The 23,816-nt window shown below is 40.8% G+C and overlaps 2 protein-coding genes across 9 annotated transcripts in view; one reads left to right on the top strand and one right to left on the bottom strand.

The window, feature by feature from the left end:
• The window catches only part of ECHDC1 (ethylmalonyl-CoA decarboxylase 1), a 42,021-nt gene extending 32,057 nt beyond the window's left edge, over window positions 1-9,964 (top strand). For all 6 annotated transcript variants that reach the window (XM_039707040.1, XM_039707039.1, XM_039707038.1 and 3 more), the window contains exon 6: window positions 7,444-9,964. In XM_039707040.1, the coding sequence (XP_039562974.1) occupies window positions 7,444-7,849 (406 nt within the window). In that variant the 3' untranslated portion in view covers window positions 7,850-9,964. The remainder of the gene's footprint in view (window positions 1-7,443) is intronic.
• A 2,789-nt stretch (window positions 9,965-12,753) lies between these two features.
• On the bottom strand, window positions 12,754-23,518 carry RNF146 (ring finger protein 146). 3 transcript variants are annotated; one of them, XM_039707046.1, is made up of 4 exons: window positions 23,171-23,518; window positions 22,454-22,574; window positions 18,188-18,336; window positions 12,754-14,518 (listed from the first exon to the last, which is right to left on the bottom strand). In XM_039707046.1, exon 4 carries the CDS (start codon window positions 14,515-14,517, stop codon window positions 13,459-13,461), a length of 1,059 nt encoding a protein of 352 aa, XP_039562980.1. In that variant the 5' UTR covers window position 14,518; window positions 18,188-18,336; window positions 22,454-22,574; window positions 23,171-23,518; the 3' UTR covers window positions 12,754-13,458. The 3 variants fall into 3 exon arrangements, with proteins under 3 accessions (XP_039562980.1, XP_039562978.1, XP_039562979.1); XM_039707044.1 differs by lacking the exon at window positions 22,454-22,574 and having other exon boundaries at window positions 23,249-23,518; XM_039707045.1 differs by lacking the exon at window positions 22,454-22,574.
• Between the last annotated feature and the right edge of the window lie 298 nt (window positions 23,519-23,816).

The raw sequence follows: 23,816 nt of genomic DNA on the forward strand, positions 1-23,816 counted from the left end.
AATCCGTTAAATAGAATTAGCAAGGAGTTATTGATTAAATGTTTAATCTGTGTCTTTATGGTTCTTTAAAGCCTATCTAATTAATCAAGTGAGATTGAAAGATAAGTGAAATTATTACTAACTCTTCTCAGGATTAATCCACTTGTTAGCATTTTCAAAGAACTAGGGTGGGGTTATTTGGTTGTAGAGGGTGTAGGAAGATGACTTTCAGAAAAATCTGTAGCCATTTTGTGTAGATAATCCCCTTACAGAGTAGCTAGGTAATTATTTGATGGTGTAGTGATAAAGAGGCTGCTGAGATATTCCATTGGATAGGCAGAGAGGGATCATTTAGTCCCAGCTTGCTTTTTGGAGGAGGCTGTCTTATTCTTAAGGGTCTAATTCTAAAAACATCTGTCATGAAAATTGAAGTAAGGACTGGAAGCTGCTAATCAGCAAGCTTGCTGACTGGCTAAATTATTTTAGTGTCGTACTGCATATTTCTTCTGCAGAATATTCTTCCCACAGTACCTTGCTGCGTCAAAATTTATTTTTACTGCAAAAATGACTGGTTCATACATTTGTTGGTTTAAGATGAGTTTCTGTAATAACTATGGAAGGCTTGTGTATTGGAATATTGAACAAGGCTTACAGAAGACAAGATGTCACTACCAAAACACAATGTTGTCATGTAATTAACTTTTTGGTGTTTAGGTTTCCAGGTCAGGTCTCTGCAGGCACAGACTGCAGCCTTACCTTTAGTCATTTCAGGCTTTCTGTGGTTTTGTGAAAATATCAAGGCAGTAGTTCATATTCAGATTGTGTTTTCAAGGCTGTACTCAGGAATTACTTTGGTTGTTAAACATTCTGGAGAAGGTAGGGATTAGTTTTGCAGCAATTGCCAAGGATCATTCATATACAATGCCTGAAGAATTTGTATCTTATTGCTAAGCAAGTTCTGTAGTTTCTTACACTTGCTGTAATATCTGTCTTTCTGTGGTGGGGAGAACAGGTAGAAGACATATTAAGTGGGAACGTTCATGATATCTGGTATATCTTTCTGACTCTGAGATTTGGAATACAGATACCAGAGATGGATTGAGGTACAAGTTAAACCTTGCAAATCCAAATGCCATGCTAAAGAAAACTGGGAGAAGGCAGTGAGCTTGGAGGATTCCAGACCCCTTGGTATGGGCTACATGAACTATTTAAAGTAATGTGAAATTCTACAGTGCTTGACTGGTTATCTTTGTGATTATCTTTGCCCAAACCTCAGGCTGACAGCATTTGCAGTCCCAATTAATTGCTCCTTATGGTCCAGCTTTCAGAGCTGCCACTTGCCTGTGGCATGATCCCTTAGTATCCCTGCCTAAGCCAAGGAACTGAAGCTACAGAATTATCTAGGTGCATTTGCAGCAAAGGTGGTGCTTATGTCTTACAGAATTGCTTTCACATCCAACTATCCACTTCTGCTTTATCCAAATGTTTATTGCATTTCAGCCATTCACTTTAAAGCTGCTTTTTTTTTCCTATTTAAGAAGCTTAAAATGCAGCCTAGAGAAGATTACTTGATTTATGTGGTGCACTGAACCAACCTGAAACAAAGGACTTCTGTTTAATCCAAAATCAAGGCTTTTGCTGTACAGATAAAAGAACAGGTAGTTTATTTCTTTCTCTGATGCTACAAATTCAACAATCACAACTCTCTCTTGCTTTGTTTTAATATATTGTAGCAGTTTAATTGAATAAAAACATACCATCACTGCATATGTTCAGCAGCACTTTGTATGTAAGAGCAGCACTTTATTTTTGCTGGATTTTGTATGCCTCAGCAAGAGAAGTGAGATCAGATTCCTGATAGTACCTGTGTAACTGCTGCCTGAGTCCCATTCAATTGCTTCAGGAACCCACCATCAATACTGGGATCTGCTGTGTCTGTGGCCTGGTATACTGAGGACAATGGAGTGAGATTATGAGGTGCAGTTTGCTTGTGAAGTGGTGGGACAGAGATTGTATTTTTAGTGTTGAGAAGGTGCAACTGGAAAATAGGGAAGAAGTGGACAATGGACTGGCTTTCTTGCTCACTTAAGGTCCAGCATGCATGTGAGAATTTCTGCTGTTGTGAATTGTCCTGGTAGCACCCACCAAGAAGAGTTACAAAATCCTAAACCAGTTACACATGAGATTTTGTCCACTTGCCAGCAAGATCATTAAATTTTCATGTCCGCATGGCAAAGGAAGTTCAATTTGCATGATAAACACCATCTGCAGATAATGTCATAACTGACCTCTCAACAAACTCTTGAACTTGCACTCCCCAGCAGTGTGTATTTTAAAAAGCTCTTTTGGCCATGTGTCAGCATAACACTGCTGCTATTTAATTTAAAAAGAGTTAATTAAGTTGATGCCATATTGATGAGTGTATTAGAAAGAGATAAATGTTGGACAGAGAGTATGGCAGCATTGTACAACAACTTTGTTCTTCTCTGGTTAAAACAAGTGTTTGACTTTTGATAACCTTCCTTCTGTTTATCCTGCTAGTTTCCTTTTTTTTCTTTAGTAGTTCTGTTTTCCTGTCCCTGCAATAGTTGCATGTGTGGTTTGGGTGGTATTTCGGGTTTGTATGGCCAGGTTTTAGTAGCAGGGGGGCTACAGGGGTAGCTGTAGGTAATAACTTCTGTGAGAAGCTGCCAGAAGCTTCCTCCGTTTTGGGTAGAGCTAATGCCAGCTGGCTCCAAGATGGACATGCTGCTGGCCAAGGCTGAGCCAATCAGGAATGATAGTAATGATAGAATGATAGTAATGACAGCATGTTTGAAAAGGAGAGAAATGTTACTGTGCAGCTGTAATGGTGGCCAGAGAGGAGCAGGGTGAGAACATGTCAGAGGAACTGCCCTGCAGACACTAAGGTCAGTGGAGAAGAGGAGGAGGAGGAGTGAAGGAGAGGCTTCAGGTGCCAGAGCTGAGATTCCCTGCAGACCATGGTGGGGCAGCTGTGCCCCTGTGGCCCATGGAGGACCATGGGGTTGTGAAGCTCTACCTGCAGCCCCTGGAGAAGACCCACACCAGAGAAGGTGGGTCCCTAAGAGAGGGCTGTGAACCTGTGGGAGGCCCGTGCTGGAGCAGGAATCTGCAGGGACCTGTGGAGAGAGGAGCCCATGCTGGAGCAGGCTTTCTGGTAGGACTTGTGGACCAACACTGGAACAGGCTGCCCTTGAAGAACTGCACTCTGTGGAAGAGTGAATCACACTGGAGAAGTTTGCAGAGAACTGTGTGTGAGGGGCCCCACCCTGGAGCAGAGGAAGGACTCTTCTCCCTGAGCAGTGGCAGAAACAACACGTAATGAACTGACCATAACCCCCACGTCCCACCTCCTTGTGCCAAAGTGGGTGTGTGGCTGACTATAGATACTGCTTTTTATCTGCCTGAGTGTCCTGCATCTATATTTTGCAAAATATGTAGTTCTAGTTGAAGATTTATTATTATTTCTGTAACTTTTGCTCTACAGCATGCTAAAATCATGGATGTCTTTTAGTTGTAGGCCTTTGACTCCTGTTTTTGGAGAAGTTTCGACTTTGTGTTGGTTCAATCACCTAGGCATTACTGAAATTTATGGAAGAATGTAGCAGATTTGGTGAGGGAACTTACTGTGACCCAAAGACATAAGCTCTGTTTATTATTTATATTAATATTGGTGGTTTGAGAACAGGATGCCAAAATATTTGTGGGGAGATAAAAGTCATCTCCTGCACAGCCATAGCTGGGGACCAGGTGCTGCAGCACTGCGTGATGCTGGCTGCCTCCCTCCATGGAGTGCCAGTTCATGCCAGCTAAAAGGGGAGGATCGGAAGTCAGGAGCTGTGTCCTTGTGTGACACTGGGAGTCAAGCAGGGAACAGGAGCAAAATTCAGGTTGCTGACAACACATAATGTTTTAGGTGTCTTTTTTCCCCGATAGTGGCTTTCAAGAGCATAGTTGTAGGAGCTTTTAAAAAGCATAAAATAGAGGGTGGTATCTGTCCCTCCCTAGTAAACTTGATTAGTACCTTTGCCTTGTCAAAATGGTGAATATAACTCAAACCTTGAAGTCCAGGAAATTATGACCAGCACAGATTTTGATATAGTCTTAGTTATGCCAAAGAACGTATTATACCCATTGGAACAGCTTAATAACATTGGTATTTATAATAAACAGGTATGAAATATTGAGGAAGTATATTTTTGTTTGCATTTTCAGGTTTTATTATATATGCTCTGGCTTCAAGTAGCTGGGAAATACTTTAGCAAAGGAAAGCATAGCTGTTAGCTCACAGCAAGTACTGCCTTTGGGAAGCAAGTGTACCTTTATAAGGGTGGGATTTATTAGGCTGCGGTGTTAATGACAAGGAAGGTTTCTTCTCATGTGCATTGCCAGTGATGTGATGAAATGCAATGTGACAGTCAGTGGTTTGTGGGTGCGATGAGATGACACAGAATGGAGGAATCCTCAGATCAAAGGGGGAGGATTTGTAACGTTTAGTGCAGCTGAGCACATTTTAAAATATACAGCAGTAACTTCTGCTGCAGCTCGTTTGCTTCAGATGACTAACACAAAATTGGATGTGGCCCATGGTGACTGTGCTTTCTTCCTAGGGGGGTTGTAGTGTTTGTAACATGGAAATAAAAGGTTCTCAAAGAAGGTTTCAGCTGCACTTTGGGGCTTATATTACCTTAACCTCTTATTTCCAATTTAAACTGTGAGGATTTTGCTACCCTTCACGTTTCTGAGGGATGCTACCCTGCTTACTGTAACGTCTTCTGTCACTTTGTACGTTAATTACATTGAATAAATATTTTTTCAGTACTGTCATGCAACAGATTTTCTTTATTAGGGTGGGGAAGGCATATGTGTAGGAGTCTAGCAATGTGATCCTCCCCTGTGTTACAGGGGACCCAGATTTTAATATCTTCAACATGAAAGACAAAAACAGGCATACTGTTGAAATCAGGGTTAATTTTGTATTCATCTACTACTCTGTCTCAGGCAGGACCAGTACTAGTTGAATAAGGTATAAACAGCTTAGCAATAGTGCTTTGGTCTTTCCAGCTTTTTCCTGTCTGCCTCTTTATGTTAAGTAATGCTTGGTGTGCTTTTCTTACATAAATTCTTTTAATGGGAGATCAGATTTGTCGTGTCTCAGAAGGTACACTCAATTCCTTTCATACAATAAAAGGGGAGATATGTATGCAAGGCTGCAGCTGGTGGTGTTCAGAGGCTGATGCCAGGCTGGCTTGGCAGCTGCTTCTGCCTCTTCAGACATGAGCTCAGGTCTCCATTCCTTCCTGGGGCATGGGGACAGCAAGTGAGTGATAAATCTAACAGAGAGTATGATAGGTGGTTTCTGTAAGCAATGGTGTGACTTCAGGAGAGGATTCATAGTTGAAAAGTCTGGAAAACCAAGGATACCTGTCATAAACCTGAAGGCAGTCCAATACTGCAGTTACACCTTCCACTGACTACCACTTATCTCAGTACTTTCTGTGGAGCTTGTTCAAAGGAGCCTTATGGGAAGAGGTGAATCCCAGTGAGCTTCTGGAAGCTGCAGTCTCAGATTCTCTGTTGGGTTAAGCTGTCAGTGGTTTACTTTACTATCATTGCGTTTGGTTCCGTTTTCTCTGAGGGGGGTGAAGACTCTGCAGGGAAACAGAGCCCTTCCCACATAGTAAACATTGCCTGAAACAATCTCAAATTCAATATACAAGTGCAACTTGGCCTCCTCTGACCTGTGGTGGCTGTCCTGTGAGAATGCCTACAGATTGTCTAGCATCAGATGCTCAGCTGCCAATGACCCTTTCTTTTCTAGTGCCCCACATCGCTCGTCACAGCTAGAATTAAACCCTTAATAATGTTTTTATTACTGCTTTTCCAGTGAGACACTGGGTTGAGTAAATTGCAGAGTAAGCTGAGCCAGTAAAGGAGTTCTGGAATACTTGCAGAATCATTCTTTTGAGAGAAGAGACCTGAGCTCCCTGGGATTTGCTGGGTCTGGAAGCACTTGATAATGTTAGCTTAAAGCCTTTCCTCCCCTGCAATACTCTGCTTTCTTCCTTTTGTCACACAACCTTCCCCTGTTATCTCTACAAAAAGGCTTTCATGCAATCTGGCCCGTCAGCTGTTGCCTTTGTGCATTGTGCTGGATCTGGGATAAAGCGTAAGCTCTTCAATTCTGATGCTGTACAGTGTGGCATGAATGCTGATGGTGCTCTGGTTGAGAATAAGGCAACCAAGCAAATGTACAATTGACAATAACTAAGCAGATGTGAGAACAGCGAGTTCCTAGAAATAGTTGCATTTTTAAAGGTTTTCCTTTTCTTTCCCCTTTCAAAGCTGCTCACCTCAGTATTTTCACTATCGAAAACTGCATGGTTAGGAAACAGACTTGTGTGTAGACCTCAGTATTACAAGATTTGTCTTCAAAAAGCCAATTAGTGCTTGAAGTAGAAGCTAATCTACTTCACAAATGTAATTCCCATCCTTTGCCTTACAATCAGCAGCAAGCAACCACACTGCTGAACATCACTTTGAGAAAGAGCAAGCACTGGTCTGTTTCTGTACATCTTTTCTATGTGTTTCTATTTCTAGAGGTTTTTTCCACTAACCTAATGTGTGTCACTGTGACCACTGTGTGAAGACAAAACAATCTGCTGCAGCAGAGCTCCTCCAGGGAGATAGCTTAATGAGCCCTAGGATGAGTTCTTAAGTAAAGGAGGTGAGAAGCTTTAGAAAAGAAGCATAGAAAAGAAAGATGTGATATCTTTGGGAAGAGGAATATTACTTACCTGGTAGAGGGGAGCAATTCTATTACACATTACAGGCATAAATAGAAAGCAGTTCTGTTGTGCATTGTGAGCTATAAATTGAGCATCCATCCCGATTTCCCTTTCGGTAATGAGCAATTAGAAATCAAACTCACATGGATCTCTAAAATACAGAACCAAAAAGCCCCACCCATGCTGTCATCACCACGGTGCTGACAGAACCTCCCCAGTTCAGATCAGTATTAAGACCACATCCATTCTCTTGAGAAATATTTTGTGTTTTAGTTTGCTTGGGTTTTGCCCAATACCTGCTTGGTTTATGAACGAATTAGCAAGGCAGTGTCACACTGTGAATAAATGTAACATGTCCTCTGTCTGCAGCTTTGTTTTCAACTCTTTTTAGAACGAGATGTACCAGTATGGGCACTAAGAATCTTTACTTGTAGCAATATACATATCTAATTTTGAGAAGGGGCAAAAGCTGCAGCTATGGCACCATGTGAGGTAAAAATTAAGATACTCCAGCTCCGGCTGCAATGAGCACTCTGTCAAGTTGTATCCACCTTTGGAAGCAGAGGGGAGGAGAAAATAGAAAATTAAGGTCCTGAATAGAGCTGAAAACAAAAGTCAATGCATGGATTGACCTCTGTGTGTTCTTCATTGACAGGTTGATGACGCCTGGCAGTGAAATTCGCTTTGTCCACAAGCACATGGGCCTGGTGCCAGGCTGGGGAGGAGGTGCCCGGCTGGTGCGGATGGTGGGCAGCGGGGCAGCCCTGCGGCTGCTGGGCGGGGCTGAGCGGCTGGACCCCGAGAGAGCGCGGAGCCTGGGGCTCTCCGAGGACACGCTGCCGGCCTCGGATGGAGCCACAGCGCTGCGAGAGGCCCGCGCCTGGCTGAGCCAGTACACTGAGGGCCCGGCCACTGTCATTCGGGCTGTGAAAAAGGTGGTGACAGCAGGAAGAGAGCTCCCGCTGGAAGCTGCCCTAAGGACAGAGAAGGACATTTTTGGAACTGTATGGGGTGGGCCTGCCAATTTGCAGGCATTGGCTAGAAGACCAAAACATAAGTGATGGTTTATGCATAAGAAATGGGCTTAACTTTTTTGCAAACAAAGCTTTCAGTAAAGCAGCCGTTAAGCTGAATCATTTAAGGACTTGTCCATTTAAAATGGAATTAACATTCCTGCCATTTAGGTCAGGCAGGCATATTTGGTGTGCAACCACAGAGAAATCCCAGGCAGATTCTCTACTGTCCTAATCACCCACTGAATCGAGATTAGTGAAATTACTATGTAAAGGTAAATACTGTGCTGAAAATAGAACTATAATTCATTTGGAATGAGGCTGAAGATTATTTGGTCGTTGTTTTTTTTGGTTTTTTGTTGTTTGTTTTTTTTTTAACTAGTATGGAAATTAATTGCTTGAAAAATCTGAGATTTATTCATTTGCAGAACAGGTGCATCTAAAGCTGCAAAATATGAGTTCCCCAACATGAGACCAGTGTCTTTAAGCAGCTTGGAAAAGATGATTACTAGTGGGAGGATAGCTTTTATTTTTTTATTCTAGTTAGTTCTTTGTGCAATTGCTGAGGAAGTATCCTTCAATTTTAATGGTGCTTTTACAAGAAAAGCTTTGAGTTACTGGGAAGCTTCTAGCACTCATTCACTATCACTGATTCAGGCTTTTAAATGTATTTTGGTATCTTCTCACTGCTCAAGGAATCAACTACCCACACATGCATCTGCCCATCCCCATATCCTGTACCTGTGCAAAGCTGCTGGCCTGGTTCTTTACACAGAATCTGGCTGAAATCTTAGAAGGCTGTGATGTATCATGCCCTGAAAAAGTTTGTCCTTAGGTGACTGGATGATGTGAGTACTTCAGTGTTCTGGTAAAGATGTGAGTGGATATGTCTCTGTCTTTCATCAATGCATTTTTACTGGTAGGGTATATTTGGGCTGACTAGAAGGTTTGGAACTCAGTCTCCCCTTCATGCCAGTAATTGGATAACTCAGTGGGGAAAGTTTTCCCTTTAGAAATTAGAAAACTGACACAGAGTGCCTGCTTTAAAAATAAACATCTGTGAGAGCAAGACCATAAAGACATATCTGTGACTGAGAGTTTCCTGTACCGTTGGTTAGGATGCACTTGTCTCTAAATCCAGCAGGGACTGAGATCTGAGCCAAGGACCTAAGTACTCTGTGGGAGCACGTAAAGAAGGAAGCTCTGGGCTCTGTGCCACTGACATACCTTCTTGCTCTGACCAGGTATAACTAGCTCAAGATCATCAAACAAGCTCCCTTAAGAAAACAAGGCAGTATCTTTGATGGAAATCCATGTTACAATTTCCTAGTATGGCAGGAGTCCTGAGTTTTAGACAGTGACGTAACTACATATGTTTGAGGACTTGGGGACAAATCAGTGTTGGGAATTAGGCTTGGATTGCCTGTTATGATTATGCAGGTTTTGAGCAGATTCTGTGATCTGCTGGGGATGTTTTACTGTGTGGTTTTCACAGCAATGAATATAGGCTGAAGCAAGAGAAATGCTGAGGAAAGGGATGTGTTTTGAGTTGGCATCTCAGGGAAGATAAGGAACTTACCTCCACCCTGTTGATCCTGCACATTTGCTTCAATATCTGAAGCACTAATGGAGGAAGCTTTCAAATCTCTCTTCCCCAAAAATAAAGTTTAGTTTTTCCTTTTAGGTTAGAGAAGAAATAGGAATGAGAACATAGGGAAGAGAGTAGTGTTTTGGTTTGTGCCTTTCTCCCCTGGCTCCTTTTTATCCAGTAGCCCAGTAGTTATAGTTACTCCTGTGTAGCTGGATTATTTCCCATGCCCTAAAGAACTTCAAAACTGTTACTTCAGAAGAGCGAATGCTTTAATATAATCAGGCAGCTCTTGACTGTTTAATCGTGAAGCTGTTCTGCTTTTCATGAAGTTTCTCAAGATTAATAGGGACTTGAGGCTTTAGACTGCAGCATTACTGAACCTTCAAGGCACACTCCAGTCCATACTCATCCAGTTTTTTGAAGCAATAGCACATAATGTTGTTGTGAGTCAAAAAAAATATGTTTTAAAGGGCAACTGATTATGTCTTTGCTTTTAGCAAGAATGTATGTGCCATTACTAATACTGTTACTGTTTTTTAAATTGATGTGAAAATTACTTAGAATCTGAGTAAGATCCTTGAATATTTTTTTCTTTGGTGTATTAGGCTCCTAAGTGTATTCTGTGTACTGGGTTATAGAAATTTGAGAGGGAAGAAATTGTAGGACAAAGGCAGAATCTGGTTTCTTTCACATTTTGAACCAGATCTGTGCTGGCAGTTAGTGAATGGTAAGTACACCTCTGGGGATCTCCTTCCATTTTGATTTATAGACAATGAGCTTAATTCTCATTTCAGCAAATGTATTTCCCCAGCCACCCTTTCTGATTTGTATCAAAGGCCAGTGTTTGCTTCTAAGAAAACAGGACAAATAATTAACTATTACACACCAAGACACATTCAGAACAGTTTCAGAGAGGGTTATGGAACCCATTTTGCTGGTATCATAAATATACCAAGCATAGGTACAGGACATTCTGAAGATCATGACAGGTTGTGATCAAGGATATTGTGAGCAGTCTTATACCATATTCTCTGGTTTATTTTCTTCTAAAAGTAAGTAGAGCCCTTCATACAAATACCAGCCCAGCTAAATTATCATGAGTGCTAAGATGAAAGTTCCAGACTGAGATGAAATGGAATCCCATTTTACCCATTTGAAAGCTAAATGCTTTATTTCACAGAATACTTTCTTATCATCTTAAAGTGACAAATATCTTTAACCAGCAGTTGATAAATGTTTGTATTTTCTTTACAATTATTAAAGATGTCAAGCTTCATCTCAGGGGTTTTTTTTCCTTCTGAAATGGTTTAAAAACAAACAAGTACTAAATGCACAAAATAATTAGAAACATCAAAATTTATTGTCCCAGTCTCCTAATTAAATAGCATGCCAGCTTTTGTATTTCCTAGGAGCTAGCTTGCCAGCTCCCTCCTCAGCATTTTACATTGTGAAATGTCTGTCTTGTTTTTCTTCTGTGTAGACAATCCAGGGGTTTAATGGGAGTTTGGATTCTGTACCAAGCCTGTAAAGGTTGGATATTGGAGATCACTTTTAGCAATACAAATACTTCTATCTTATTTGCTGCTGATAGAAATATATTTACCAGATAGTCAATCTAGATAAGCAAGGTGTTCATGCAGAATGCTTGGGTCCCTATCTGATTTGTATTTTTTTTAGCCATGAAATAGGATTCCTGTATCTGTGGTTATCTGTTCTGGAAATGATGAGATGCTGTAGATTTCATAGTATTTAAATTTCCTTTCTCATTTTCCCTTCTGCTCCACTGCACATCTATCTGGCTACACTGCACAAGTTGAAAATCACTTAGTGCATGGAATTACAGTCAACCACATAATGCAGTGTGGCTGTGGCTTTGCTAAAATGGACAGAGAACACATTTCCTACTGAAAGTAATGGTTTAAATATAAGATGGGAATTATCAGTTACTACTTTTCCCTAGCTTGATCTGGGGAGTGCAGTTGCTACTCTTGACAGCTGGTTATTAAGGTCTCACCAGCCTTACTTTAACTAATTTTAGTGTTTCACAGCTGCAGTCAGCCAACAGGAGCCAAAAGCAGAATCATGGGTGTGGGGCTGAACTCCCTACTTGGGTTAAAAACCCCAAAGATAATCACTGATAGAATTATTTGTAGACTGTTTGGGCTGTAAATCCTAAAATTAAGTATATAGTGGGTCATGTTCCTCTATTTTCTTTCTTGCTTTTTTCAACCCATACTCATGAAATGCGTGCACATAGCTGATGTGTTCTTAGTGAAGGCTTTTGCAGTACAAAGTCATGCTTTGATTAGAGCCACTGTGTACTAACTCAAATCAGAGAAATAAGACATCTAGCAACTAACAGAGATAAAAGCATTCCGTCCAGTTTCCTTCCTGAAGTCCATGTAATTGGCGTATTTCCTTATGGGACTGGAAGATGATAGTGAAAATCTGTGATCATGAGCATTTATTCCTAACTGAGAATGGAGGAAATCTTCCTTATTCCATCCTAGTCTCACCTGCACTTTCTTGATCCACTGATCTCACCCTGTAGGCAGATCTCTCTGTAGGCAGCAGAGAAGGGGCATAACTTTGTCCAATATCAGACACATTTCATTACAGTAAGAAGAACATTATAGATGTTTAAATCTACCATTTTTAAAAGTCAGCCTTTTTAATTCCCTTCAACTGGTTGTTTCCTTAAAGCAACTTTTGTCTTAAGATCAGAAGCACCTATGTATCATCTACTGTCCCTTTCTATTCTGAGATACATATACTAAGAATTGGAGTTTAATTAGCTTTATTTTAAAAGAAAGTCCAAAGTCAACTAATGCTGTTTCTCAGTCTCAAAAAAATGCTAAAGAACTGCCAGAGAGATAAAAGACAAGCTCTGTTTCTCAAGATACAGCTTTTAACATTCAGAAGTCTGTTGAAATGCAGCTCCCACACTGCTAATCCAAGCACGAAACTACCATTTCTGTGCTGCCACCACAATTTTGCTATGAACAGAGGAACAGCACTACAGTCCATAACATCCATGTCCTTTGTTATAGGGTCAGCTTTGATAACTTACCCTCTTTTATCAATATTTCTGCTGTTAAAATACGGCTGTGTGTTACTTCTGCCTACCATCAACAGTGAAGTGAGTTAATCAGCTCTTCAGATGTCTGTGTTAAGCTTGCAACTTATGATTAAAAGACAATACTCCTACAGCATTGTGTTTGAGCGACAGCCAGTCAGGGACGCAGGAATATCAGGATGGCACTCAGAACTAGTCCTCCCTTCTGGTAAACATAGGAAGCTGTTTTATGATCATTTTCTTTCAACTTCCTTCAGTGAAGTTCAATTAAACTGGAAACATATCTGAGATTGTTACTGATAAAATGTAGTTTTATTAAATTATAAATTCTGTAACAAAAACAAGACAGATCAAGAAAGATCTCAATAAACAAAACTACAAGGACTAGATGGCAAAGCCAGTGAAAAAGCCATGGAGAGTGTAAAGGTAAGGATTTGCAACACAAGTTAACAGCATTTTTACATTTCCATTGAAAGAAGGTAAATGATTGCTCTTGTCTAGTAAAAACACATTTTAACTCCAAACTCACATCTATTTTCTCACATTAAATTAAGCATCCTGCTCACACCCAACACCTTGCCTGATTCCACATAGCTTTAGTGTTCTTTTCAAACATCAATCCATGCAGAAAGTAGTAAGACACTTAATGCAACAGTCAGATAATGAAGACAATTCAAGTTGTACAGTAGATATACATTGGCCAAAAAGGGATAGAGTATCTTCAAGGGGAAAATGCTACAAAATAAACACAAGACATTTTCAAGAAAACTGGGCATTGCTAAAGAGCTTTCAAACCATTAACAGGACAACCCAGTTTCCTAGAGTTAAAGAGTCATGTTAAGAGACTTAAGTTAAAACAGGCCAAAACTGTTTTCTCCCCTTCACCCCACCCTCCCACCAAACACACTGCTAGGTTTGAGTGCAATGCCAATGTGGACAGAAAATTTACAGAAAATTACAACTGAGTATTTTTTTTGCATGGCTCTAGATTTAAACTTCAGTGACTGTGCACTGTCCATCTGGCCTTCTAGATCTTACACTTGTGTTTGCCACCCCACCCCCTGCCCCTGGTCTATCTGCTCCTGCCTGGCTTGCACCAGCACTCAAGTGTCTCTGCTGACCAGAGGACGGGTGTTGCTGAAGGTGGGCAGACACATCCTCGCTGTCGCTGCTGGCATCCGATTCGGTCTCCTCAACAGAGGTGTCGGGGCCTGGCACCCTACCAGAAGATGACGATTCGTGGTCTTCTTCTCCCTCTCCCCTGTGACTCCTTTCAGCCATACTGTCTCCATTTATTTGCAAGTGGGCAAAAGAGTTCTCTAGAGAATTGCTTGCATCAGGTGATGGCGTTGAAGGGCTCACAAGCTGACCATCTAGTGCTGGGAGGGGCCTCACAGAAATGGATGCTAGAGGCTGCACAGCTGCAGCCCCTGGAGTCAGTGTGCTGTCCGCACCGTCAGCGGAGCTCTCTCGTGCCAGGTTGACAGTGTTGGTGTCACAGTCCAGCCTCAGCCCGGCCACTCCCTTCTTTGGTATATCTATTATGTCCCGTTTTATTTTTCTGCGACGTCCATGCTCATTTCTCCTATACTGAACCATATTTTCAAGGTCTGCCACGTATAAAAAACCAGCAATTAGCATTTCAGTGCTCTTTTTACCCTTGGAAAAGGCATCTTCCAGCTCTCTGCTGGTACGTTCATCATACTGCCACCAGCCATTTCTACCTTCGTAGTACCAAGCATATTCTCCATTGCCTCTGCTTGCTGCTTTGAGTTCTTCTGGTGACAGTAAGGTTGGCTTGTCAAGAAAATCCTCAGGGATCTCCTGCCGGCAGAGGGCACATCGTTTCCCAAGCCAAGAAGCGCCCTTAACACATAGATAGCAGAAAACATGTTTACAGGGCAGACTTACTGGATGGACACACGTTTGCAGACAGATAGCACATTCAGGAACTTGCAGGGAAGGTGCTGCATTGGTACATGACTCATTTGTTTTCCTATTTGTGGGAAGCATGTTGATTGAATGATCTATTTCACCACAGCCAGCCATCCTGCAGAGGATCAAAGAAATTTAAATCAGTTTATTATGTCAACTTAAACTAGCACCTCACATCACATTTCACCTCAACATCCACACAGTGAGATGTCTATTGTTTCCTGAGGTGATGGACAACATTGAGTACTGGGAAGATTTCTTTTGCTGATCATCAACCTTTTATCTATTTAATTTGCAGCATGTTAGCAATACCAAGTCAGAAAAAAAACTTTGGAATTTCCTCTGTTCATTCCCTAATGAAGTAGAGTTGATTAATGAACCTCCAGTCGCCTTTTATCTATTTAATTTGCAGCATGTTAGCAATACCAAGTCAGAAAAAAACCTTTAGAATTTCCTCTGTTCATTCCCTGAAGTAGAGTTGATTAATGAACCTTCAGCGAACCAGTTGCTTTGATACCTCCCCAGGAAATTTAAAGAAATTATGGTTCTTTCCTCAAGAGATGACATAGCTGCAAATTGAACTTAAACTTTCTTCAGACTACAGGTGATCATCTGTTTGATTAAGGGACTTCCTGAACAGTAGCTTGGACTAAGTTTACACAATAGAAAATATGCCTGACAGCAGCAGCCAGCTGAAGAGTTCCCTACTAGGTTTCTTAATTCCCATGCACCATGATGGTACACTACCCTCAAACTGAGCTCAGAACAACCACAGGGCTGCAGAAAGAACTGATTTGAAAACTGAGGTGGCCTTTTCAGAAGATACCTTGGACTCCTTTTTCTTAAACATCAAGTGAACTCCCTGATATATGCGAGTGCCTCTTGAAAGGAATCACTACAGACCAGCAGAAGCAGCAGTGTATTGCAGAACACAACACACAACTCTGACTTGCCTGGTTTGTGAACTCATTGCCTTTAATAACAGATATAAGATATGGCCAGAAAAAGTAAAGATGATTTTGTAACTGTAAGAGAATGGGGAATGCAAATCTGCATCACTGTGGCATCACGTAGGATTTAAGCTGTTGAAAAATTCTAGCCTAAATATGCAAATGCCTTCTCAACTACATTTTGCCAGGCAATCTTTCACAGTCTGTTTCATGGTAATTTTTCTTTTATTTATTAACAATCAAAACCAAATACCAGATACCAAATGAGGGAGGAGAATGGGCTTTGGGGAATGGGGCCTAAAAAGGTGACTTTTTATTTAAAAACCCCAAGAACTGACAAGACTGCTATTCAACAAAACAGCCTTTCAGTGAAAGTGGTCTTTGTTGTACAGGCAGCTAGGAATAGTTAATGCAAAATTACCACAAGCATGTGGGCCAAAAGGGACCTTTAGAATCACCTAGTCCAGTCTCCTGCTCCACATGGCACCAACACCAATACTAGATTAGACCAGCTGTGGCTTTGACTAGCTGAGTTTTTTTGAGATCTGCAAGGACGGAAATACCACAGGCTCCCTGGACAGCCTGTTCTAATGTTATACACATTTCTAACAAAATGTGTTACCTCAAGAGAAAATGCCTACTATTACTGTAAAATCTTCCACTGTTTTAAAATTCTTACAAACATATGCTGGGATTAAACAAAAAACCTATGCTTCACTATCTATATTTATCTTTACAATAATATATCATGTCCTATTTACTTAAAACATTTTTCTGTATGCTGTCTGTTCCCTTCTATCACTAAAATTTCCTCTTCAAAGACCAATGCCTCTTTAATCCTTTTTTTATCAAATAATTCTTTTAAAAGCTCTACAGCTCAAATACTTTTTCCTGAAGTAGCACAAAATTGTATCCATCTATATTTCAGTTTCATATCTGAATTTCTTTTTCTGAGATTAATGACCAATCTGCATAACAGTTCTTAAATCAGCATGTCAGATACACGCACAGCATTACCTACCAGCTGGCAACTGTCCTTTTACTGCACAGCACACATCTGTGAGATCCATTCTAACAATGTTGTGAACAAATTGTTTTTTGGAAGCCTCACACTTCTAAGGATGCATTTTGCAACAGATTTTTATAGCAAATGTTGGGGCTTATACCAAGAAACTTATTAGAAAAAGGGGAGAAGAAAGTCTGTTGAGATTTCAGAATACCACAAACACAACCCAACCATCATTTCACAACAGAAGAGCTGAAAGAGAAATCTATTTATTGATTAATTTGTGCTAACCATGGCTAAAGGAAAGGATCTTGATTTTCAAGTGCTCCCACAATGAGACAGTACAATGCAAAAAAGCACAGCAGCAGAGATTTTTACTTCCATGCTACAGTTTTACAAAAGGATGCTTCTCCCTGAATATCCTTTATAAAATTATCATTTTCAGAGTGAAAGAAAAGAGTAAAACAACCTGTAGGTAAGTAACTTCTATACAAGTCACCAATCATAATTAAGATTTTGGAGGAGATTAAAATGCTATGCGGGGATCAAAAAGGCAATGCACTTTGATAAACCAAATTGTCATACCATGAGCTAAACTAAAGAGAGTTTACCCTGAGATAAACCAAAAGAAGAATTAAAAGTTCTCACCTGTTCACTGAAAGCAAAAAATGCTAACATTTGAACTGTGCTCAATAGGTCACCCATTAATTTGAGGGATCTTTGGTTCCTCTACTAGATCAAGATAATAATGCAGTACATGAAAAGGATTAAATGTTTGGGTATTTTTTTTTAATTCCTATTTGATTTTTAATGACTCTAAGGAAAATTTTATGTATAAAATGAATAGAGATGGAGGAGCAAACCCTTATCTCTGCTATGCAGGAACATAAAACTCTGATACGATAAGCACAACTGCAGTTGCATGTGCTCAGAATTCAGGACAATTATGCACTTGGAGATTTATATCAACTACACGGATTCTGTCTCACGGTTGTTTTTTTTAAAAAGCATCATGCTAATTAATATTCCTTTTTTAATTTACCTTTTTAATAGCAAATCTAGGTCATGGGGTTTGTTTATAAGCTGGTTAGGAGGAGGTACACATGGGTTTTTACTGAAGAGGTAATCCTTAGAACGCAGGACAAACATCTTGGACTGCTATTCTGCTATGTTATGGCTGTGGAAGCACTTCCACTGCAACTTCATGGTAAGAAGAATTAAACAAAATTGATTACACGGTATTTTTCCTGAAATTAAAAGTAATATTTTATAACAAGGTTCAATCAAACAATGCTGTTTTTATCAGAACTGTTATCAAATAGGAAAGCTCTATTTTTGGGGGCATAGGGTTCCCTTTAAAACACTCCTGGCATCATGAAAAATCATATTCTTGACTACTGACTACTTGACTAAGAATTAACTAAACTCAAAGGAATAATTCTAAAAATAATTTTATACTCAATTCAGGTAAAAATAAGGGACCAAAAAGAACCTGAACGCTGCATTTTAACAAATACAGTCTAAAACCAATTGAGACAGTATGGAATTAGTCTGAAATCTTGAGAGATCCCACCTCTTGTGGTTTTTACTGGTAATCTTAAATAATACAGTTAATTTCTAAGCTATGGGGCCTTCATCAAGACATGAAGTATGGAAGAGGTGATGTGTAACAACTACATGAAAAGAACCCAGGCCTTCTTGGACTCTAATGGAAGAAAATGTGAATTCCCACAAAACCACTTCAAATTCCAGGTCAAATTATAACTGCAACTAAGTAGTCCATCAAGGAACTGACATGTTTAAGTTCATTAACAAAACAACAGCTTACTTTTTCTTAGTAATTTCTACTGAAGCATGCCAAAGACTGAAATGTCCTCTCTTCAGATGTCTCCAGCTAGGATGGCAGGTCCTCCTTCCCAAGGCTGGCTCATTCCTGACTTGTCCTGGTCAGTGGTACACTACAACGTTTCAGCTTCTCTGTGAATTAACAGAAAGCAAATAATACCACCATTACAATGTTGTCCAGAGGTACGAGTAAGCAAAATGCCATGGTTCTGTTACAGAAAGGAAATTACTATGCTTTTATTTACTTGATGCATGTTATTTTCAATAAAACTATCACCAGACTTCTGTTTCATTTTTTGTAACCATCAATTTTGATCCAGTTTTTATTTTGATGTCTGGCCTAAAAAAATAATCATTTTTAAAGCATTATAAAAGGAAATTATTTTTTACTATAGTAAGTTAATTGTTCATTTCCATATAGTGACCTCACAAAAGGAGTAAAAGACCAATGTTGGGAGCATGTTATGTTTATGCAAATTTCACCTCTAATAAATGATCCCTTATATTTAGGAAATTTGGAAAGTCACAATGGCTTCCTGAAGCTTTTTATAAAACTTTTTGTATGATACCATCCCAAAGGACCATCTAGCCATGTGTGTTGTCCTGACACAGAGCAGTATCAGATGCTTAAGGAAAAAGCAGTGCACACAAACAGCTGATTTCCCTCAGGTCTTCTCCATATTTCAATCAGAAATTTGCCTCTTCATATTCCAAGGCTCAAAGCCCTGAATCCTCATCCTCTTTTACAGATATCATTGTATCCATTTAATGAATGAACCTCAGAACAATTCAGCACTTTCTTCTTTATAAACCCACATTTGTATGTCCTCATACCAGCTTATAAACAAACAAGAACAAAAATTAATTACGACCTTCCTCTATTTCTTTAAAATGTCCTGATGGGCTCCAAGGTTCAACAATAGAAAGAGTTCATATGGTCTCTAAAAAAAAGAGGACAAGGATGCAACTCAGCCTGCACACCTCAGATGTAATATACCCTCTTCAGGCTAGCAGATGATGTCAGTCGCAATATATCTGGTGAATGCCACCAACCAGAATCTGAGCCAAGTCCCTTCACACAAACGTAATAATCACTAAGTACCACTAAGTGCCTAAAAAATACCTTGAAAGTTCCTACAGAAGGGAAGTAGGAATCTGCAAACTCAAAAAAGGGAAGGGAGACCATCGCTCTTGCATTCTCACAGCCTAATCCTGAAGGTCTTGACCTAAGAGAACCACCTTCAGTGAATCCTCTGTAAAAAGACAGATGAGCCACAGAATCACCTCTTCCTTTTGGTCTGTAGCTTTCTGGATGATTCTCAAACATCTTCAACTACCATTTCCAGTTGCTGCAAAACATTACGTATAGGAATGATTTGAAGCAGATCTGAGAATGTCACCCCTTTGATTTCAATTTGTTCAAGGAAAGAATCATTTCAGTGTAAATACAGTGCAGACCAGACATGTAAGAGTCCAGTAAAGTCAAGGAGTGATAAGTCCCTGAAACAACATGGAGTATTACAGTGTTCTGTGCTATAGCCCTTCACCAAATGATCCAATATTTATCATTAATAATATCAGCGTGTTCAGATGACTTCAGTGCATGAAGCATTACTCAAATATGTTATTTTCTTTGTAGCTGAGCTCCATGTAACATTTTGTACAGCTATTTTTAGAATGAGCTCCAAAAGAAAAATGCAAAAATTAACGAGCCTATCCACACCTTTTCTCCCCTCATAGTTCTAGCAGATTTCCTTTCTTCACACATGAATCTGAGACCAAGAGCAGCAATCACGTCAGAACTGTGGCTCTACTAATCCACTGAGACAAGATACTATGTTTTCTATGATCAAAGACACAGCTGCAACAAGCTTGATGCTCTGGGTGTGGTAGTCAGTCCTTCATCTTGGGAGCTGGCTTTCTGTTACTTCAATAGGTATCACCTGAAGCCTTTTATCTGCTCCCTCTCATAATGCACTACTAGAGGCAGCACATCATAAAACCAAATGCTATGTGGAGATGGCAGAAAAAGGCTGGGTCAGTTTTTGGAGATTTCTTAGTAAATAAAAATGCCTACACATATTCAAGCTATGCAATTATACCTAGAAGAATCCAAGGAAGGCATAATTACAGGATTGTGATAAGGCAACTTTCCAACAGCGGCAAAGGTCTTGAAAAGAACTAGTTCACACACTGACATCAAGTAACCTCTACAGTTCATGACATTGCTACTTATTTAATATACCAGTCTTGAAAATTCTGCTAAATGGACTGACAAACACTTGTGGTTACACACACCCCCTTTCTTGGATGAAAGCTCCTCCTTTGAAGTCACCTGGGTAAAGGCTGTGTTCTATACTTAGCAATTAATTTTCTCCTTTTCCTGTACTACGAGGAGTTATGTTATCTGCAGCAACCTGCAGGTATCCCTTCCTAAACGCCTGCATCTTATCACATAATGGTTTTGAAACTTGAGAGATGCAACAGACAGAAGGACAATGTCATTGATCAGGACCATCTCCATCCAAAGTCAGGCTCAGCCAGCATGGAACTGTTCTCTTTGTCCCCTTGGAAATCTCTCTTACTGGAATAAGTCATGCCCATTTCTTATGTGCTTTAAGAATTTGAAGTGGTGGACTTCTCACCAGACCTATCTCCCAAAATGACTTCAGCTCCTCCTTAAGAACAATGTTAAGCTTTTACTAGGTCAAGATAGAATGAAACCCTTTCTAGTCAGTTCAACCAACTGTGCTCATTAAATTATGATACTCAGTAAATTATCAGGCCCAGAACAGTTTTTCCACCCTTATTCCTTTGGGGAAAAAAACCAGCAACAATTACAAACACCACATCACCCCCCACCCCAACCAACCCACTGAAACCAAAATCAGAATCATACATATTTAAGAAGCCAGCTCCTATATATTGATCATGAGTTACCTATAGTCTTAAGTTTCCTCTATAAATAAAATCTTAGCTTTTTAAAAACACACAAGTGCAACACTGGTGAATTCAACAAACATTAGCCTAAGACTATTATATGAGTCCTACTTCAAATAACAGAAATCTAGGAATACTGCAGCTCCATACAGATTATTTTAAAATAGCTATCACAAATTAATCATTTTCCCCCGCTTGAAAACTCAGCAGAGTTACAGTATTCTTTCACAAGAGTAAATGCTCTTCTGTGATTAAATACTTGGATTTTTTTCCATCAAGCTCCCTAATTTTTAACTCAATTGGTGGGTAGGAGGGAAAATGATCCCCTGCATTCTGCCCTTCCCCACAAGTAACCATGACCCAGACAGGGCAGGAAGAAAGAAGGCAGCTGTTTTATTTAATGAGAAAAATCACTCTCCTGTCTGATGGTCTGCTAGTGTCAATACACGACCAGCTCAAAGTACTGAGTCTCATCAGAGATGTTTAAAACTGTCCCTGGACTGGACAGCACAACAGATAAATAACCTCATTCCTGTGCTTGCCTACTTTTTTCTATCTATTTCTTAAACTTAGAATATTCTCAGGAATTGCTGATTGTGACGAGCTGCCTGTCATTCCTTATCGTTGGTTACTGCATATTAGTAAACCCCCAACATTTATATGTGTGCTTGGAATTGAATCATAGAACAACAGTCAAGTGCAGAACAGTCAGCCATTTCAGTATTAAAATGATACATGTATTGAAAATAAGGTTGCTAAAATGTTACAACTGGAGCACTCATCTTGAATTTTCAGCATATATCCTATTTCAATCTATTTAACACAGAAAAATGTTAATTTCTCACTCAAAAGCAAAGGTGTGCAAAAAATGGCAAAAAAATGAAGCAGAAACTGGTTCATCTTAAGTTGCCAATGCTTCAGAAACTTATATAAGTACAGGGACATCTCTTCATATGTGTATATATATATATATAGAGAGAGAGAGACTTGATTAATATGCACAGAAGGGAGGAAAAAAATCAATTTCAATATGAGGACTTTTCCAGCGGCTCACTATTCAATAGGCTATAAAAATACTGCAGTTCCAGCTCTTTAAATAAATGACAACTCAATTACATCTAAATTGATGCAATATATTTTGAAGGAAACAAGAACAAACTTTTTTTCACTGACTACAGATTTTGTATTATAGCAATTTAAACAACTTGCACTTCATCAGACTTGAAAAGAAAATACAGTATTAAACACACAAGACTATAAAGCAAGTTCTTGCAAAAACGTTCAATATTTAATATCTATTCAAAATTACCAAATGAAGATTCAGATTTCAGCATGTCTTCAATACTATTTCACGCTGTAATTTTTGGTACCACATTTCTAGAGATGCTTCAGAATCTATTTTTGAGTAGCCCACCGTTCAGAGGCAGCAGCTAACAAATAAGAAGGTTTGGATTTTTAGTATTAGAAACCTGACAGAGGCAAAACGTTTAAAGCTCTGCTCCTTACTCCTGCTGGTAATTGTTAATATATTACTGCATATTACACACCAGTAACAAAACTACAGCGTTTCTCAGGCGTACCACTGAAAAGCTGTACTAAGATTAAAACCCCCCACAGTTTCAGTTTGACTATTTTACCATTCCGATCGCCTTATTACAAAACCCTCGCATTTAGTTCATGCATTTCAGTGGCGGCAAGGCGTACCGCGCCAAAAGCAGGACCCGCTTTCACATTTCACGTCCCCTTTCAACATCCCGAAGGGACGCAAAGCAAACACTTGAGCCGAGGCAGTCAAGCACAAAGAAACAAAAGCCCTTGCATTAGGAACACTCGGTTACTTCTGTCCGGGCGCTGCCGTGACCGCCCGGCAGTGACGGGCGCAGCGGGGGCACGGCAGGGGCGCAGCCACACGGGAGAGCGCTGCCCATGCCCTGGAATGGGAGCGCTGCGCCCGCCCTGGGGATGCCGCCACGGCTAATGCTCCCGACCTATTTTACTGCCCAGCACAACGAAACCCCCGACTCACAGAACCAACACGGCTGGAGAAGACCTCCGGCCATCGAGCCCAGCCTAAGCCGGGCCCGGTCAGACACTCTGCGCGCACCTCGCTCCGCACCGGCGTCGGGGCGCCGCCTCCTGCAGGGACGCGGCTCCGCGGAAGGGGGCCCGGCCCGGCAGCAGGGACCGGGAGGCTCTGCCGGCGGTCCCGGCTCTCATTCCCAGCCTGTCGGCGCGGGGCCTTGGGAAGGGCTCCCGACAGGGCTCAGCCGCCGCGGCCCCGACACCCGGCACGTGACCCCGCGGGCGGGGCGGCGGCGGGCGACACCCCCACCCGCCCCCCGCCACAACAATACCGGGCAGGGCTCTGCCCGCCGGGCGGCCGCCCCTCGCTCGGCTAGTAGTTGCTCTCACTCCCATTCCACTCTTCAACTGAAGATGTTGTTGTGCAGACTTTTTCCCCTTCCTAAATCTCTTATCCCACAGGCACTACCCCTGCCACTGATAGGCTGAGCCTTGGCCAGCAGTGGGTCCATCTTGGAGCTGTCTGGCATTGGCTCTGTCAGACACAGGAGATCCTTCTGGGAGCTTCTCACTGTAGCCCCCTCTCCAAGGCCCTGCCACTACCAAAACTTTGCCACACAAACCAAATACACCAGAGAAAGATCTAGAAG

The sequence above is a fragment of the Passer montanus genome, unplaced genomic scaffold (genome assembly GCF_014805655.1).
Source record: "Passer montanus isolate IOZ18808 unplaced genomic scaffold, ASM1480565v1 scaffold2, whole genome shotgun sequence".
Classification (NCBI taxonomy): domain Eukaryota; kingdom Metazoa; phylum Chordata; class Aves; order Passeriformes; family Passeridae; genus Passer; species Passer montanus.